Genomic DNA, 18,283 nt, shown 5'->3' with positions numbered 1-18,283 from the left:
TTCAAGTCCTGATTGCATTCTCCATTCCAGCGTCCTGCTAAGGTGAACCCTGGGAGGCAGCAGGTGGTAGCTCAAGAACTTGGATTCCCGCCACCCACACAGGAGATCAGATTGCACTCCCAGCTCCCGGCTTCAACCTGGTCCATCCCTGACTGCTGGAGCCATTCAAGGACTGAACAACTGATGCAGTTTCATTCCCTCTCTCTCTCTCTCTCTTTTCTCTCCCTTCTTTCTCTCTCTCTCTCTTTCAAACAAATTTTTTTAAGATTTATATATTTGAAAGGCAGAGTTACAGAGAGAAGGAGAGAGGCAGAGACGGAGAAGAGGTCTTCCATCTGCTGGTTTACTCCCTAAATGGCCACAAGGGCCAGAGCTGGGCTGTTCTGAGCCAGGAGCCAGGAGCTTCTTCAGGGTCTTCCAAGTGGGTGCAGGGGCCCAGGCACTTGGGCCATTTTCCACTGCTTTCCCACGCATATTAGCAGCGAGCTGGATTGGAAGTGGAACAGCTGGGACTCAACCCGGCGCCCATATGGGATATTAGTCCTACAGGCAATGGCTTTATCAGCTATGCCACAGCACCTGTTCCCAGATAAAATTTTTAAAAATAATAAACTTATTTTAAAAAGAATTTATTTTAAAAAGAATTTATTTTAAAAAATTATACTGTACCTTCTCAAGAACCTCGAAACATGTCTTAAAAGAGAAACCTATATATAATAATTTTAAGTCAAAATAAGAAGACATTTTTATTTAAATCCTAGGTTTCCAAATGTTCTGAGCTCTGTGTAGCTGATTTATGAAATATGAACCTGGCCATTATTTAATGCTGAAGACTCTTGCTAGGAAAAGGAGCATTAATACAATAGAATTACAAGAAAACAAATTTCATCATTACATAAAGTAATTTTTGAAACATTTTCATTCATCATTGTTCTACTAAGCATCTAATTTGTGAAAGGAACAGAACTGGCACACGGAGATAAGAAAATGAGACATTGTCATTACTTTGTGAAGATTACAGCCTAATAGGAGAGAGGTAAAGGAAAAACAAACCTGAAATGACAGTGCAAGCATAGTTTCTCTAAGAGAAACACCAACAAACTGCTCGCCCTTAGATACAAGTTAACTGATTTTGCTAACCAGGTTTTTATATTTTTTCTGAACTGAGTTGGCCTCAGTATTGATTTATATTCTTTGAACACATTTGGGCTAGAAAACAGGATGAGGTAACAAAGAATCTGCTTAAAGCTGATGAAGTCCCTTTTGGGCTGGGGCTGGGGCTGGGGCTGTGGTGTAGCAGGTTAAGCAGCAGTCTGCAGAGCCAGCATCCCATATGGGTGCCAGTTCAAGTCCCGGCTGCTCCACTTCCAATCCGGCTCCCTGATAATGTGCCTGGGAAAGCAGCAGAAGATGTCCCAAGTTCTCAGGCCCCTGCCCCACAGGAGAGACTCAGAGGAAGCTACTGGCTCCTGGCTTTGGCCTGGCCCAGCCGTGGCTGTTTGCAGCCATTTAGGGAGTGAACCAACAAATGGAAGAATTCTCTCTGCCTGTCTCTACCTCTCTCTCTGTAACTCTGCCTTTCCAAGAAATAAAATAAATCTTTAAAAAAAAAAAAGTTGATGTTGGCCGGCGCCACGGCTCACTAGGCTAATCCTCCACCTTGCGGCACTGGCACACCGGGTTCTAGTCCCGGTCGGGGCGCCAGATTCTGTCCCGGTTGCCCCTCTTCCAAGCCAGCTCTCCGCTGCGGCCAGGGAGTACAGTGGAGGATGGCCCAAGTACTTGGGCCCTGCACCCCATGGGAGACCAGGATAAGTACCTGGCTCCTGCCATTGGATCAGCGCGGTGCGCCGGCCGCAGCGGCCATTGGAGGGTGAACCAACGGCAAAGGAAGACCTTTCTCTCTGTCTCTCTCTCTCTCACTGTCCACTCTGCCTGTCAAAAAAATTAAAAAAAAAAATAAATAAAAAGTTGATGAAGTCCCACACGACAATAACTCCTCAAACTAAAGATGAAGTTCTCAATTACACAAGGTGATGGATAGGCCAATGGCTTCAGGCTTTCAGTGAAAGGATGAAGAATGTCAAAGGCAGTTGACAGCTGTCTAGAATCTCCAGTGGCTTAACTGAGGTAAGATATAAAATGCTGCCAGCTGGGGGCGCCCTCATCACAGCTTACAGACTTCAAATTCTTTTTGCGGCCCACTGTAAGCACAACTGCATCCCCACTGTGACAGCACATCCCACCAGGAGCAAAATGGGAAACTGTTGGCAGCTGAGGAGAGAGCCCCTGGGTGCAGCATCCGCACGTGAAAACTTTCTTCACAACCCTGCATTCACGCCCTGCACTGCAGCCAAGGTGCAGGTGTAACAACGCAGTCTGGGAAAGCTACACCTGACATTTCTAAAAACAGCTGAGCAGTTAAAGGTTTTGAAAAGCAAGTTTCAAGCAAGGAAAAAAAAAGAACCTATTCATTGTCCCCTTATGTGCATAATGGTGAGAGAACGTTGTCTGTCAGGTGGTGGTGACTTAAATGTGTACCTCGTGGTCTGACCAAGTGGCTCCCACACACTAAATGACAGTTTCCTGCCATCCTATTATGGTTATGAGGATCTCTTTGTACTTACCCTAAATTCATATTCATGCTGTTTTCGGTATCCGAATTACTGCTCTCAGGATCATAATCATGCCCGACCCAACAACCGTAGTAGTGAACAATATTGGGATGAGTGAGTGCTGCTAATGCTTTGACTTCACGCTCTACCTTCCTAGTAAAGAGGAACAGAGAACATGAGCCTGTCGGTCGGCATCCCTGCCAGCAACTGGGAACCTCAAGTCACAGCGGACAGCTCTCCCCACTCCCCCAGAAACAATCGTGGTGATTCCCAAGACAAGTCTTAGAGAGAGGACAGGAGAGCTTGAGAAGAAATAAACAAACATACAGGGAATTATATATTATATCAAAGACAAAGCAATGACTAAATTCCAAATATCAGACAACTTAAAAATAGTATGTGTAGTCTTCGAAATGCCAGCGCTGCCATTTTTTATGGCTAAACTATGCATACATTATATTTTGTTTAGGCTTGTGTTAAAGTCGTAAGATTTCACAAGCAAGCCCCATTTGGGCAGCAAGGGCAGGTGATCCACACAGCATGAAAAACCCAATTCCGAATTTTCTATGTGTAGAGAAAACACACAAAGGACATGATTTGTATAGAGTAGAAACTTGGCTGCACACTGTGGGAGCTGTATAAGAGAATACTGTCAAAAGCCAAGATGCTTCCAGAAGCTAAATGTGGCCAATAAACTTGAGATTCCAAAGATGAGGTAGGATAAATATTGTACAACTTTATTTTTTAACTTAAAAAAGTTCTATGTGACATAAAATTTGTAAAATTCAAGAGAAAATTGCTGATACCTCAACATTCCTAAAATAGTGTCATTGCTTTGGATTACTTATATTTGTCTACATCCGGTATGTATTTGTAATTAGAGTATATAATTATCTTTTTTCACATAACATGCTATCTTTATAGTTTTTCTTTTAAAAATAAATGTTACTTATAATCTTTAAATGTGAGATTTCAAAAACACAAAAAAGTAGGGCAAATACTCTAGGAAACTGTTACCGACTCCTGGCCAATCTGCTTTCATCTGCACTCATACCCACTTGCTCACTGTCCCCTGGATTATTCTTTTTTTTTTTTTTTTTTTTTGACAGGCAGAGTGGACAGTGAGAGAGAGAGACAGAGAGAAAGGTCTTCCTTTGCCGCTGGTTCACCCTCCAATGGCCGCCGCGGCCGGCGCGCTGCGGCCGGCGCACCGCGCTGATCCGATGGCAGGAGCCAGGAGCCAGGTGCTTTTCCTGGTCTCCCATGGGGTGCAGGGCCCAAGCACCTGGGCCATCCTCCACTGCACTCCCTGGCCACAGCAGAGGGCTGGCCTGGAAGAGGGGCAACCGGGACAGAATCTGGCGCCCCAACCGGGACTAGAACCCGGTGTGCCGGCGCCGCAAGGCGGAGGATTAGCCTAGTGAGCCGCGGCGCCGGCGCTCCCTGGATTATTCTGAAGCAACTTCCAACAGCATATCATCTTATGTGAAAACACTGCAGATGCAATATTAATTTTTAGGCTGCCATATAATCATTGATCGGGCTAGGGATCAAAACAGTGCAATCATTTCTTTGTAACTATTTTGCTCATTCTCATTTTTCATTATTATGAATGAAATATTTATATCTTCTTATAGCTAGACATAATTTGGATAATATTACTACAGCAGGTCCTCAGACTGAAAATTCTTGGATCAAAGTACATAAATATTTTTATAGCTCTGAATTTATATGAAGGTATTTCAAAAAGTTCATGAAAAATAGAATTCAAAAAATGAGTTTACTTTGGTGCAAAAATAAAGATTTTAAAACCTAGTTTTTTCACAATACACACTGTTCACAAACTTCTTGAAGATAGTTCATATTTTAAGTATATTTTTAAAATGCTTAAAATTTATAGGCCACTAGAAATGCCTGAAATACTACTGTACCTTCATCAACATTTTTATTTACCATTTTTAAAAATTGCCTTCTAATAGAATGAGCAACAGGGGCCCGGTGCTGTGGTACAGCGGGTTAACACCCTGGCCTGAAGCACCAGCATCCCATATGGGCACCATTTCAAGACCCGGCTGCTCCACTTCTGATCCAACTCTCTGCTATGGCCTGGGAAAGCAGTAGAAGATGGCCCAAGTCCTTGGGCCCCTGCACCCATGTGGGAGACCCAGAAGAAGCTCCTGGCTCCTGGCTTCGGATTGGCGCAGCTCCAGCTGTTGCGGCCAATTGGGGAGTGAACCATCGGATGGAAGAAATGTCTCCCTCTCTGCCTCTCCCCTCTCTGTGTAACTCTGACTTTCAAATAAATAAATAAATCTTTAAAAAAATAGAATGAACAACAGTACTTCACTCCTGTAACCTAAAACAATGAAGAAAAAGCCTCATTTTGATGCTGAGTAGGTATGAGAGCATTTCAAATGCAAGGGATAGTCCACAGACAGGAAGTGGGTTTGACTGCAATGAAGAAGTAGGACTCTATGCCTGCTTCTCCTTTACTTGTGTCACTTTACTTAGCCCAGATCCCTTTTCTATCTCTTCCTCTAGTATTTGAGAGACTGGTCTGGCCAAGTTACATAGAGTAACAGGTGCCAGAGAGCAACAAGCAAGACTGGTGTCTTCTTTCTTAGGTGTTTTCCTTTCTGAGGAAGTGTGCTACCTAACGGGCATGGGAGGGGCAGACACATCATAAACATAGCAACATAAAACATAGAGAAAACATGGAAGCAATTGGCTATAGTGGGAACACAGTGGATTGGCACCCCAGAGAAAGCATTCTAAATCTCCATTTTGTTATATGCGAAATAGTATCCAAAGATCGTTCTCATCAATTCCTTCCCTTCCCACACACACACACACACACACACACACACATCCGCTGCTAGAAACGAAGAAGCAGACCCTGTCTGCCCTCCCCTTGAATCTGAGTTGCCTTAGTGACTTGTGTAACCAACATAATGTGGTAGAAGTGACATTCTAGAACTTTCAAAAGAAGCCTCGCCACTCTCCTGGTCTCTTGCAAGACTGGTTCTGGGGACAAATCCTTCTTGAAACATGGCCTTTAAGTGGCGAGAAACCCAGGTCACCTGAGGAGGCCATTAGGAGGTGCCCTGCTTGACAGTCCCAACTGAACTCCCAGCCCACAGACAGCATCACCTGCTGCCCATCTTGGATATCCAACATGACCAAAAACAAGGCTGGGAGAACCTAAGCAAGAACTGCCCAACCCACAGGACCAGAAGAGACAACAAATTGCTCTTTTTAAGTCACTGCATCTTGGGAAGGTTGTATTATGTAATGGTAGATAACCAGAACAACTATCAACTAGCATTTACCTCGGACAAATCAGTTCACACCTTTGGATGTCAGTCTCCTCTATAAAATGAGACTAGAAAATTTCAAAGGTCACCTTAAATCCAATAATTCCAGCTTCCAAGGCAGCCTCAAAGGGATGATCAATAGTAGATCCATTTTTTAGAACCGAAATACCTACACTAAAGTAAGATCATTTCAGAGTAAGCCACGCTCCTCTGGGTAGAAGGAAGTGTTTAAGGGTGATCAGGAAGAAGAAAATGAACACAAAAGAATAGTGACGTTTCAACAGACTTTCTCACTTAAAAAACTATGACATTCACTACTTACTCACTATCATATTTAACACGTTTGATAACATAAGTCTTTCCATCAATTCTGTGCTTTGCTTTGAAAACTTGGCCAAATCCACCTGCGCCAATTGGTTCTATTTCTTTAAAATCGTTGGCGAACCTTGAAGATAAAAACCATAATTATTCTGAGGTCGTGCAGTTCATCCCTTCCTCTCTAGTTTTCCCTTTAATGTCACTAGTGAAATGGTCTGTATAACGAACACAGTTCTCCCCTTCCAAAAAAGAGTCGTATTTTGCAGATTGATTCACAAAGGGTAATTTCTCCCATGGAGAATCCAACATAACTGATCACCCTTGTGAGTCACAGTCAACTCATGCCTGTACAAAAGCCATGACAAAGGCTCAAATCACAGGTATGAAACTTTAGAAAGAACCACCATATTGTGTTGCACAGACACCACCAAGCTGTTAGAACAGACACAAACAGATACATTGAGCCTTAGTTTATCATTACTTTGTTTTCTCTTCTCTCTCATGCCCTACATCCCATCATTAAGTCTTGCCAACTCTACTTCCAAAAAATAACACTGGCAGGGAGACCACTGGGCATAGCATTTGGTTAGGATGCACAAATCCCACACAGGAGTGCTGGTTCAAGTCCCAGATCCTCTGCTTCTAATCCAGTTTCTTACTAATGTGCACCCTGGGAGGCAGCAGGTTATGGCTCAAGTGCTTGGGTCCCTGACACCCAGGTAAGAGACTCAGATTGAGTTCTGGGCTCCTGGCTTCAGCCTGGTGCCCAGACCTTGGTGCTGTAGGTATTTGTGGATGAAAAATTGCTCTGTGTCTTTCAAATAAAGAATTAAAATAAATCAATAAATAATTTTCAGCCGGTGCCGCGGCTCACTAGGCTAATCCTCCGCCTTGCGGCGCCGGCACCCCGGGTTCTAGTCCCGGTCGGGGCGCCGGATTCTGTCCCGGTTGCCCCTCTTCCAGGCCAGCTCTCTGCTGTGGCCAGGGAGTGCAGTGGAGGATGGCCCAAGTACTTGGACCTTGCACCCCATGGGAGACCAGGATAAGTACCTGGCTCCTGCCATTGGATCAGTGTGGTGCGCCGGCCGCGGTGGCCATTGGAGGGTGAACCAACGGCAAAGGAAGACCTTTCTCTCTGTCTCTCTCTCTCACTGTCCACTCTGCCTGTCAAAAAAAAAAAAAAAAAAAAAAAACCAAAACAAACAAACAAAAAAATAATTTTCAAAATGTATCACTGGCATCTGCCCACTTTTCTCTACCTCCAAAATTTTGCATGCAGCCCATACCTCCATCAGGATCCTACACTACTTTGCTAACTGGACACCCCACTTTCTCTCCTGCCCCGGCTCCAACCTACTATCCACCCAGCAACCAGAGCAATGAAAACTGTCTGATTCTGTCTCTCTGCACTACCTCATCCTTCAGGCCTCCCCACAGATGTCAGCTCTGAGCAGCCCTGTCCCATCTCTCACTCTGAGGATCCTGTTTCCATTTCGTGCCATGCCATTGTTTTTCCTCCAGAGTTCAGACCCTGGCTTGTAATAGGAGACTTTTTCAGATGATTGCTTATTTAATGTCAATCATTCCCGCAAAATTCCACTTGAGCAGGAACTCTTTCTATTTCTTCTTCCTATCAAACCAATGTCCAGCACAGTGCCAGGAATATGACCATTTGTATATTAGGAGATTAATAAATATTTGTTGGTTCTTGGATTTTTTAAAAATTTTGGATTCAATGTACCTCTCCTCTTGCAAATAGGTCTCCTTTACTTATTTCATTTAAAATCCTACTTTTTACAGCAGAGGAGCCCTTTTTTCAAGTGAAATCTGGCATGGAGCTAGAAGTGAGATTCACATGGATCTATTTTGCTTCTTATGGGAACACCTTGTTTTTTAATCACTGATTTATAGGTGTATTTACTTTCAATATTAAAAACTTCCATAGATTTCAAAGAGATTCACCAAAGCATCACATTTGCCACATTCCAAGTGGAATCACGTAAACCTTGTTTTTCCAAAAGACAGTGGCCTTGGTGGACCTGCTTATGCTATAATTAAATTATTTGGGTGGAAATACAATTTCAACTTATAATCAGCCCTTACAGAATTTTGTCAAATGAACAAAAACATTTTTTAAAAATTCTACTTCACCATCCTACCCTACCTGGGGTTCACAGTATACTTGCTTGCTTCTTTATCAGGCAGGTTAAATGTAGGCGCCAAATGCCTAAAAATTCAGAAAAGACTGTAAAACAAATCATACTGAAAATAAATATAACTTGTTGAGAATGAGTTTTATGCCTTATAGTGGGCTTTTTACATTTTGAGTCAACTATTATAACAGGTAGCAACTATTAGCCTTTTTCATTACAAAACTATATACACATATGGTTGCTCTCTAATAATTTTTCACCCCTTTCCTGGCTGCTTCTTTCATTTAACACCCTCATTACTGGCATGCCGCTAGTCCCTCCTTTTCTTTCTCCTAACTCAAGACCTCAGAGGCACAGGTCCTGCACCTTCATCCAGCTCATTACGCCTTACCAGTAGTAAGTTACTGCAATTGGAGGTTCAAACACCACCTAAAACTAAACTTACCCAAATTGCTACGAACCCCTCAAGTCTTCAGCTTCTTTAACACCATCAGTACCATGACTCTTGTCTGCATCCTGTCCAAAATGGAGTGATCTTGAAAATTCTTCCCCTTTGCTTTTTCTTCTACCTCTCGCCAAGCTATGGAACTTGATTTCTTCAAGCCACGTTCACTCTTCCTTTATAGCCATTCTCACAAATTCTCTTCATCCCTCCCCACTGCCAGACTAACCGTGGCTACAGGCCTAATTATCTCACAGGCACAGATCTCTTCTTTCCACCCAAACTTCCTTATCAGCAATCATCTTTCCTCTCTGCTGCTCAGGGTGGAGTGGTGGCTCATGATGGCACCTGTTACCAGCTCACTCTCATTTCTGACAACATGTACAACCTTGCTTCTATCTTCAGTTAAGGAAACCAACCCAACAAAATTTATCTAACATTTAATCAGGTTGACCAGAGTTATCATACTAATTTTACTCGACCAACTTGTCTGCAAAATAATGCCCTTCTCTTGAAAAGTCTTGCTTCCCTGACAACTCGTCCACAGACCATCCTTAACTAATCACTAGCAATATGCCAATAGGGGTTTAGGTCCACAGCATAGTATAGGCCTATATTCAATTATTTCTCTCCATCTTTAAAATGGTTTGTAAATTTAAAGCTTTTTGTGAACCTCTAGCATGCTTTCTACTTTTGAAACTCAAGTAAGAGTGTACACTACAAACACTGAAGACTTGATAAATAAAGTCCATAGACCAAAACAGAAATAAAACTTCCAAATATTTTCAATACATGATGATACTAACCTTTTTATCTTCTTATGATTATTTCTGGAGACATTCTATAATAAAAAAAAAATGGGAAAGAGTTTCAGAGGATTAAATCAATCATCTAGCTCTTTCTTGCTATTCTTCCCCTTTTACTTCTAGCTGGCTCTCTGCCACATTTCTTAGCCCATAGGTTAACAGCTTTGGGGCAAGCATTTGGCCAACAGGTTCAGACACCACATTCCACATTAGAGTGCCTGGGTTCAATACCTAGCTCCAGCTCCTGACTCCTCCTTCCTGCTAATGTAGATCCTGGGAGGCAGCAGTTACTGCATTCCTGCTACCCATGTGGGAAGCTAGGGTTGAGTTCCTGGCTCCTGACCTCTGACCTGGCCAACTCAGCCACTGTGGACATTTGGGGAGTGAGAGAGGATGGGTTCGTGTGCGCTCTCACTCTCTCTCTTTCATTATCTCTCTCAGTCTCTCAAGTAAAAGAATAAATGAATATTTTTTCAAAAAAAAAAAAAAGGTTAATACCCTCACCAATATTTGTATTCTCACCAAGCACTGGTATCTAACTGTTGGTTTGATTTGTATTTTTTGACTCTTAGTAAAGAAAAGCATCTTTCCATGGGTGTTCCCCTCTGAGCAACTCTTCTCTAAATTGTTTGTTAGAGTCATTTTATATTTTCCTATTGAGTTGCTTTTTCCTATTAATTTGTAGTTATTTATCAGAATAGTTATTTGACATTGAACCTCACTGTAAAAATGACCTGATTTTTGAGAAACTCACTGAATTTTGGAGGAACCTATTGAGGTTCCTTCTGATTTTTTTCTTTTAAACATTTATTTATTTATTTGAAAGGCAGAGTTATAGGGAGGCAGAGGCTAAGAGAGTGAGGGAGGTCTTCCATCTGCTGCTCCACTCCCCAAATGGCCCCAACAGCTGGAGCTGGGCAGTTCCAAAGCCAGGAGCCAGGAGCCAGGAGCTTCCTCCAGGTCCCCCATGCAGGCGCAGCGGCCCAAGGACCCGGGCTATCTTTCACTGCTTTCCCAAGCCATAGCAGGAAGCTAGATTGGAAGTGGAGCAGCCAGGACACGAATGGCACCCACATGGGATAATGACACTGCATGTGGTGGCTTTACCCACTATGCCAGCCCCCCTTCTGATTTTTTAAAACAAGAACAGATCTATATTAGAATACAAACTTCAAATATTGTCCACTTGGTAGGAAAGAAAAAAATCACAGAAAGATATATATATATAAATACAGAGGGAGTAGGGAAAGTTGGGAAGGAGGTATAGAATTTTGCATGTGAGTAGGGGTTAATAAAATGAGACACAGTGAAAAGCTATCTGAAATACATACTATTATGTTGTAAGAGTACATAAGATAAAAATATAAAAATTACAGTGGGATGTGGAGGTCACTTTTAAATGAGGAAACAAACAGGAAAACAAGATGAAGTAGGAATCTTGGAGACACTGATACTGTACCATAGAGGATGACGAAGAATTGTTTAAACTGTCATCATTATAACTTCCTTCTGGCACAGTTGTTGAGAAGTAATTTTCAGATGGTGATTCAGAACCACTAAAGAAAGGGGAATAGCTGTTAGTTTATGAAGGATTTTATCAGTGATTTCTTTCTCTAAATTTCCTTTGACCACTAAACATTTTCATAAAAATTACTTTTTCCAAGAGCAGTTGGAATATGTTAAATATCACAGTTGTCTGTCCTAACTTACCATGTGTGTGATACCAAAGCGATGTTTCTGAAGTCATTAATTGTAGTAGCAACAGAACCAGGAGAAGTAGAGTTAATTGTCTGAAATAAAGAGCAGTCCTCAATAGGTATAAATGCAATTACATTACTTCCCTACCATGGCTTAGTCTCTGGGCCCTAACTACCACATTTACTTCTCCACAGACCAAACCTACAAACATCAGCAATGACAACATTAACATATTTTTTATGGATGTTGAATCTGGATTTTAAAAGCAACCCTGGGTGGCCAGTAGAACTTGCATCCCTCCCGGAGCTTCCCACCCCAATGGCTCCTGGCTCCCTGATGAGACACAGAATAGAAGAACCATTTTGCTATGCAACTGGCTGCTCCAGCCTTATGTAAACAATTCTAACTTCAAATCAACATAAAAGGAAATTGGAAAATATGAAAAGTAAAATCTAGAGGCAGTTCCTACATACCATTAAGGTTCCTTCTGATAGTATCTTATGATATGCAGATTTAGCAGCCAACTGTTTTGCCTCCTGTTTAGTAGAACCAATACCGGTACCATATACTTTCAGCCCAATTCGGCATTTATACTGAAATCTAGGGGAAATCATGGTAAATATTCAAATATCAAAAATACAGTAACTCTAACTTATGATTTGAAAAAATTAATTAATAAAGGGATCAAGATAATACTAATCTACTATGTAGATTTAGATTTCTTATATGTTAAACCCCTCAGGAAGATGGCTGACCAATTTGTCTAAATAACCAAGATTGGCCATATATCAGCTTGCATTTCCCAGGCAACTGTTTTAACTCTTTGTTGCCTCACTGAAAAGACCTGCACAAAGGCCCTAAACAGTGATTTTTTTTTAAAACTTCCCAAAGGTCAATAGAGATGGAAATAGAGAAGAAAGGGGCAGAGATTCAGTGAATTTCTCGGAGATGTTCAAACAGTAAAGAAAATGCCAATAGAGAAAGGAGGGGTTCTACAGGAGAAGACAGGTTATAGTGCTACAGCCTTGTTAGAGGAAAAGTGATGATGGATTTTGCTCTAACTTCAGTATTTTTTGATATTTGCTTATGCATACAAAATTCTAAGAAACTCCCCACAGTACTCTTGCCCCTACTCTATCTTCATATTAAATCATATTAATCCACTCTCTCTTCATATTAAAAGTGGTTAGGCAGGTAATCTTGGTATATTAATACCTATTTCTAAGGGCCAAAGCAATGGATATGGACATTTATGTCAGGGAGTTACTATACATTATCACAAAATTATTATTTTATTTCATGTTTCATTGGAGACTGTAGAGAACTACCCACTCAACCAGAGTGATCTTCCCCACACAAGACTCTTAATTAAAGAGCCAACATAAGAAACTAAACTCTTTTTATAGCTCCTAACTTGTTCAGACACCACCAAATAGACTTCTCTCTTTTAGGAACCTAATGTTAGAGTGTTTAGCTCAAAGGAACCAAAAAGATGAGCTATGGAGACAGAAAATTATGATTGACTGATTGAGACCAATCCATAGAATTCACCTTTAACTATTTCAACACAGTGAATATTATCACATTTTCTCTCTGGTCTGGCCTAAAAACCACCAGAGTTAAAGTAAACAGCTGTGTCACTTCATAGGCCAGTGCCCTAAGGCGACAATTTGAACTATTCACCATTTACATTTTTTTTTTCCTTCTTCCTCATTTCACTGAGAAACAATCTCCCTCATGCTCATTTGCTTTCTGCCATTTTTCAGTTGCAGTCCATTCTCCCCCATAGCCATGAGTCTTGGCTCACTGGTGCTGTTCTCGGTTACTCTCAAGCTCTATTTCGTCCCTCTCATCATGTGCCTTAAATCCTGGTCCGTTCAGAGTCTAGGGCTAATCCCATTGTTACAGACACATGGTATTTTCCGTTTATCATTTCTGGGGACAAACATCCGGTCAAACAGCTCCTAAATCTGGCCATAGTGGAAAATCATTCTGTAAGTGCGGTAGAGTGATTATCACACAGCAACTGCCATTGTGACTTCAGCGATGGGGTGCTCTCCACACCCTCTGGCAGGGACACTGTACTCTCTCAGGTGTTCAACAGACTAACCCAGCCAGGTATACCTCAGGAGTATAGTGGATCCCCCTCATATATGGGAATCTGTTCCAAGACCCTCCTCAGATGCTTGAAAAGTGCTGAACCTCATATTTGCAATATTTTTCCTGCATATACATTCCTACAGTAAAGTTAAATTGATAAATTAGGCACACTTAGAGATTAATGACAGCTAATAATAGAACAATTATAAAAATATACTGTCATAAGAACTCTATGGGCTTCCTCCAAGATGGTGGAATAGGGAGGGAGCACATTGATAGTTTGGGAAAGGATAGTTTAATAAAAGTGGAGATACTGTAGTTTCAGGGAAGAGCTAGGGAAAAAACCACAGAGGAAACTCTTCCAGAACTAGTGGGACACAGTGGACCTACGTGGAGGGCACAGGCGCCCAAGGCTCGGGACCCCAGCCACCAAGTCTATGCACCAGTGCTGGAAAGGGAGGGGCCAGAGCTCAGAGCTCAGTACTGCCTTCAACTCCGCTCAGCTGTGCAGATTTACTTCCCTTCTGAATAAAAAAAAAAGAGAGAGAGAAAGAGAGGGAGAGAGAGAGAGAGATTTACCACACCTAACCTGGGTGTGTCACCTTTGGCACACCCTTAACCCTGAAGAATCCAACAGAGCTCACTGGCCACACCCATCACAAGCCTCTAAGGATCCATCAAAAGCAGACAGTCCACTTAATCTAGGGTCATAGTATACCGAGAAAACCCACCACAGCAAGGGGGGAAAAAAAAGAAACAAAAGACTATATCCACAATGCCAAGCAACAAACACAGAAACCGAGGAAACAAGAACAAGGAAGACATTATGACACCTCCAAATGAACAAGACACCCCAATTCAAGATTATGAAGATGATGAGATAGAAGAAATACAAGATACAAATTTCAAAAAAATTTATGATAAGAACATCTAGAAGTTCTCAAAAACAAATTCTTGAACAGGATATAGCCCAGGTACTAAGAGAGAAAAACTGCCAGCCCAGAATATTATATCCTGCAAAGCTCTCATTTGTGAATGAAGGTGAAATAAAGAACTTTCATAGCAAACAGAAATTGAAAGAATTTGTTGCCACTCGACCAGCCCCTGCAAAAGATGCTTAAAAATGTGTTACACACAGAAACACAGAAACATGGTCATCAATATGAAAGAAGGTAAAGGAAGAAAACCTCCCAGTAAAAGATCACAGGAAGTTCAAAGCATATATTAGAAAATATCTTTGGGAAAATGGCAGGGCAAAGTTACTACTTATCAACAGTCACATTGAACGTTAATGGCTTTAAGGAGGAGCCGGAGCAAGCCTCTGCTGCTGCTGTTTCATCCTGGGGGAACACGCAGTCAAGCTGAACGTTAAATGTGCCCGTGATGCATGGAAAGCCAAGACACTCTGGCAAAAAACAAACAAACAAACAAACAAACAAACAAAAAAAACCTAAATGAAAGATCTCTGTGAGTGAGATCCAGTGGAAAGAACAGGTCTTCAAAGAAGGAGGTACCTTTCTCTGAAGGGAGGAGAGAACCTCCACTTTGACTATGACCTTGTCTAAACAAGATAACTCAAAAGCCTTCCATAGCCTTGGAAACTCATGACTGGAGCATAGGGAGATTACTGATGCCATAAACAGGAGTGTCAATTTGTTAAGTCAACAACAGGAGTCACTGTGCACTTACTCCTCATGTAGGATCTCTGTCCTTAATGTGCTGTACATTGAGATTTAATGCTATAACGAGTACTCAAGCAGTATATTTCACTTTGTGTTTCTATGGGGGTGCAAACTGTTGAAATCTTTACTTAATGTGTACTAAACTGATCTTCTGTAAAAAAAAAAAAGAAAGAAATTATCAATTCCCAACTTGACTCTCACTGGGATTAAACAAGACAATAGGTCTGATCTGATTTCATCATCATTTAAAAAATCATCTATTATTTTTCACTTTATGTTTCTGTGTGGGAGCAAACTGTTGAAATCTTTACTTAATGTATGCTAAACCGATCTTCTGTATATTAAGAGAATCGAAAATGAATCTTGATGTGAATGGAAGGGGAGAGGGAGTGGGAAAGGGGAGGGTTGCGGGTGGGAGGGATGTTATGGGGGGGAAGCCATTGTAATCCATAAGCTGTACTTTGGAAATTTATATTCATTAAATAAAAGTTAAAAAAAAATGTGCCTGTGATGATTATAATGATGTTTAATTCTCAGTATGGATCCTTTTCTGGTGCTGTGTAAAGATTGCCTAGTACTGCCCACAGTACTGTAAATTCTACAAAACATAAGTACAACACAGATATGGATCGATTGGCTATTGTGGCTGAGGTGTTCTGTGACAGTCCCTTTGATGAGGAATTAGCAAAATGGATTCATTTAAAAAACAGAACATTCAGGACCTGCCACTCTGCTTGGTATGTCATTACAAAAATCAACAAGGAGGGCTATGCCTGATAAATGAGGGTGCTATCAATGTGGGCAGCAGGGACATGTACAAATATTGTCCAAAAGTCAAACATAAAAAAAGCCCCTCCTCCTGGGATTTGCCCCTGGTGCTAAAGGGAAAGGCATTGGGCCAATAAATGTCACTCCAAAACTGATAAGAAAGATAATTCATTAAATAAATAAAGTTCAAAAAACTAAAAGCGGGGCTGGCCCCAGGCCCCATCCCAACAAATTTTGGGGGCCATGACATTTGTTCCTCAACAGAACACCCTAAATCCGTCAATTTCCTCCACGGAGCCACAGAGGGTAGTGCAGGACTGGACCTCAGTGCCACCTCCTATAGAGTATTGACCCCTGAGATGGGCCCACAAGCCCTCCCTACTGGGATTTTGGTCCTTTGCCAACTGGGTTTTTTGGTCTCCTACTGGGCAGAAATAGTATAACTATGAAAGGGTTACAGGTTTTTCCTGGAGTTATAAACACTGACTTTACTGGTGAGATAAAAATTATGGCTCAAGCCAATAATGTAACTTTAACTCCAGGACAATGCATTGCTCACTTGATTCTGTTCCCCTTCTCTTCAATTGGTAGGTCTTTTTTAAATAAAAGAGAAAATAACGGTTTTGGATCTTCTGAGGCTTATTGGATACAACCCATAACTAAGGACCGACCCAAATTTTTCTTAAAATTAAATAAAAAGTTATTCAGTGGTCTTTTAGATACTGGAGCTGATGTCTCTGTTATTTCAGCAGCAAGCTGGCCCACAAATTGGAAAAAGAAAAATACCATAACTCAATTGCAAGTTATTGGTCGGAGTCAAAGATTAACACAAAGTTCCATATTGCTGCAATGGGAGGATAAAACAGGTAATGCTGGAGCCTGTCACCCCTATAGTTTGGCTGCATTACTTGTTAATCTCTGGAGACGTGATATTCTAACTCAAATGGGGGCTTTAATGTGTAGTCCAAATAAGATTGTTACCATTAACATACTTCAACAAGGTCATTTGCCAGATAAGGGTTTAGACAAACAACAACAAAGCATCACGTCTCCGGTTACTGTAACTGTCAATCATGACCAGAGAGGATTGGGTTTCCCTTAATGGCTACTGGTCAGCCTGTGCCCCATGCGAAAAATAAAATAAAATAAAAATCAGATAATCCCGTGTGGGTGGATCAGTGGCCTTTACTACAAAAAAAGATAAATGCTGCACAGATATTGGTAAAAAAACAATTAACAGCAGGACATATAGTTCCTTCTAATTCTCCTTGGAATAGTCCTATTTTTGTTATCAGAAAGAAATCTGGGAGTTAGTGATTGCTTCAAGGCCTTAGGGCTGTTAATGCTACTGTGAAAATTATGGGGGCTTTACAACCAGGTTTACCATTGCCTACTGCAATTCCAAAGGACTCTTATATTGCAATAATAGATTTAAAGATTATTTTTATACTATACCTTTACATCCAAAAAATTGTCCTCAATTTGCTTTCAGTGTTCCATCAGTACATTAAAAAAAAAACCTATCCAAAAATGCCAATAAAGAATCTTACCTCAAAAAATGGCTTATAGACCTACTTTGTGCCAACACTTCATTGATGCTGCTCTTCAAAAAAATATAACAATTTATATATTATACACTATATGGATGATATTTTGATAGCTGGACCCAAGGAATTTTTGGTGATACAATGTCTGACAGTAATAAGAGAGCAATTATTTGCTTTTGGTCTTATCCTAGCCCCTGAGAAAATGCAACTTCAACATCCTTATCAATATCTAGGCTTCCAATTGCACCCATGAAAAATACTTCCACAAAAAGTCACCTTACAATTGGATTCTTTACAGACTTTAAATCAGTTTCAAAAACTTCTAGGGAATATTAATTGGCTTTCTGCACATCTCCACCTCACAACAGGAGACCTTAAACCTTTATTCAATATCCTAAAAGGAGGTCAAGCTTCTGTAATTTGTGATGGTCACCGTACGGTTATTAACACCTCTTTTTCATCTCTACAGCTAGTTGAATTAGCTGCTGTTGCACTTGCATTGCAGTCTACTTTGGATGTAGCGGTTAACATACACACCAATAGCAAATATGTGTTCCTATTGGTGCCTCAATTGGAAACGTGTTCATTCCTTCCTGGATCCTCAGCAGCTTCTCCTTTGTTTTCTCGCATTTGCGTTACCATTCAACAGCATACCTGCCCTTTCTTTATAGGTCATATTTGAGCACATTCCAATCTTCCTGGACCTTTGGCAGAGGGCAATCGTTCGGCAGATTCTGCTCTATGCATATATTCTATTGATACAGCAACAGAAGATCATGCTTTACATCATTTAAATGCTCATACGTTACGCTTAAAACATAATATTACTCAAAAACAAGC

At 41.1% G+C, this 18,283-nt stretch overlaps 1 protein-coding gene across 1 annotated transcript in view; it reads right to left on the bottom strand.

The window, feature by feature from the left end:
• EIF2AK2 (eukaryotic translation initiation factor 2 alpha kinase 2) overlaps window positions 1-18,283 on the bottom strand; it is a gene marked incomplete at its 5' end in the record, with an annotated part of 39,896 nt that overhangs the window by 7,190 nt on the left and 14,423 nt on the right. Inside the window, 7 exon segments of the mRNA NM_001082213.1 lie at window positions 2,628-2,768; window positions 6,252-6,374; window positions 8,412-8,474; window positions 9,649-9,683; window positions 11,108-11,204; window positions 11,359-11,438; window positions 11,820-11,946. Of these exon segments, the coding sequence (NP_001075682.1) occupies window positions 2,628-2,768; window positions 6,252-6,374; window positions 8,412-8,474; window positions 9,649-9,683; window positions 11,108-11,204; window positions 11,359-11,438; window positions 11,820-11,946 (666 nt within the window).

This window comes from Oryctolagus cuniculus, chromosome 2, assembly GCF_964237555.1.
Source record: "Oryctolagus cuniculus chromosome 2, mOryCun1.1, whole genome shotgun sequence".
Lineage (NCBI taxonomy): Eukaryota > Metazoa > Chordata > Mammalia > Lagomorpha > Leporidae > Oryctolagus > Oryctolagus cuniculus.
This window is presented reverse-complemented; position numbering and strand designations above follow the sequence as displayed.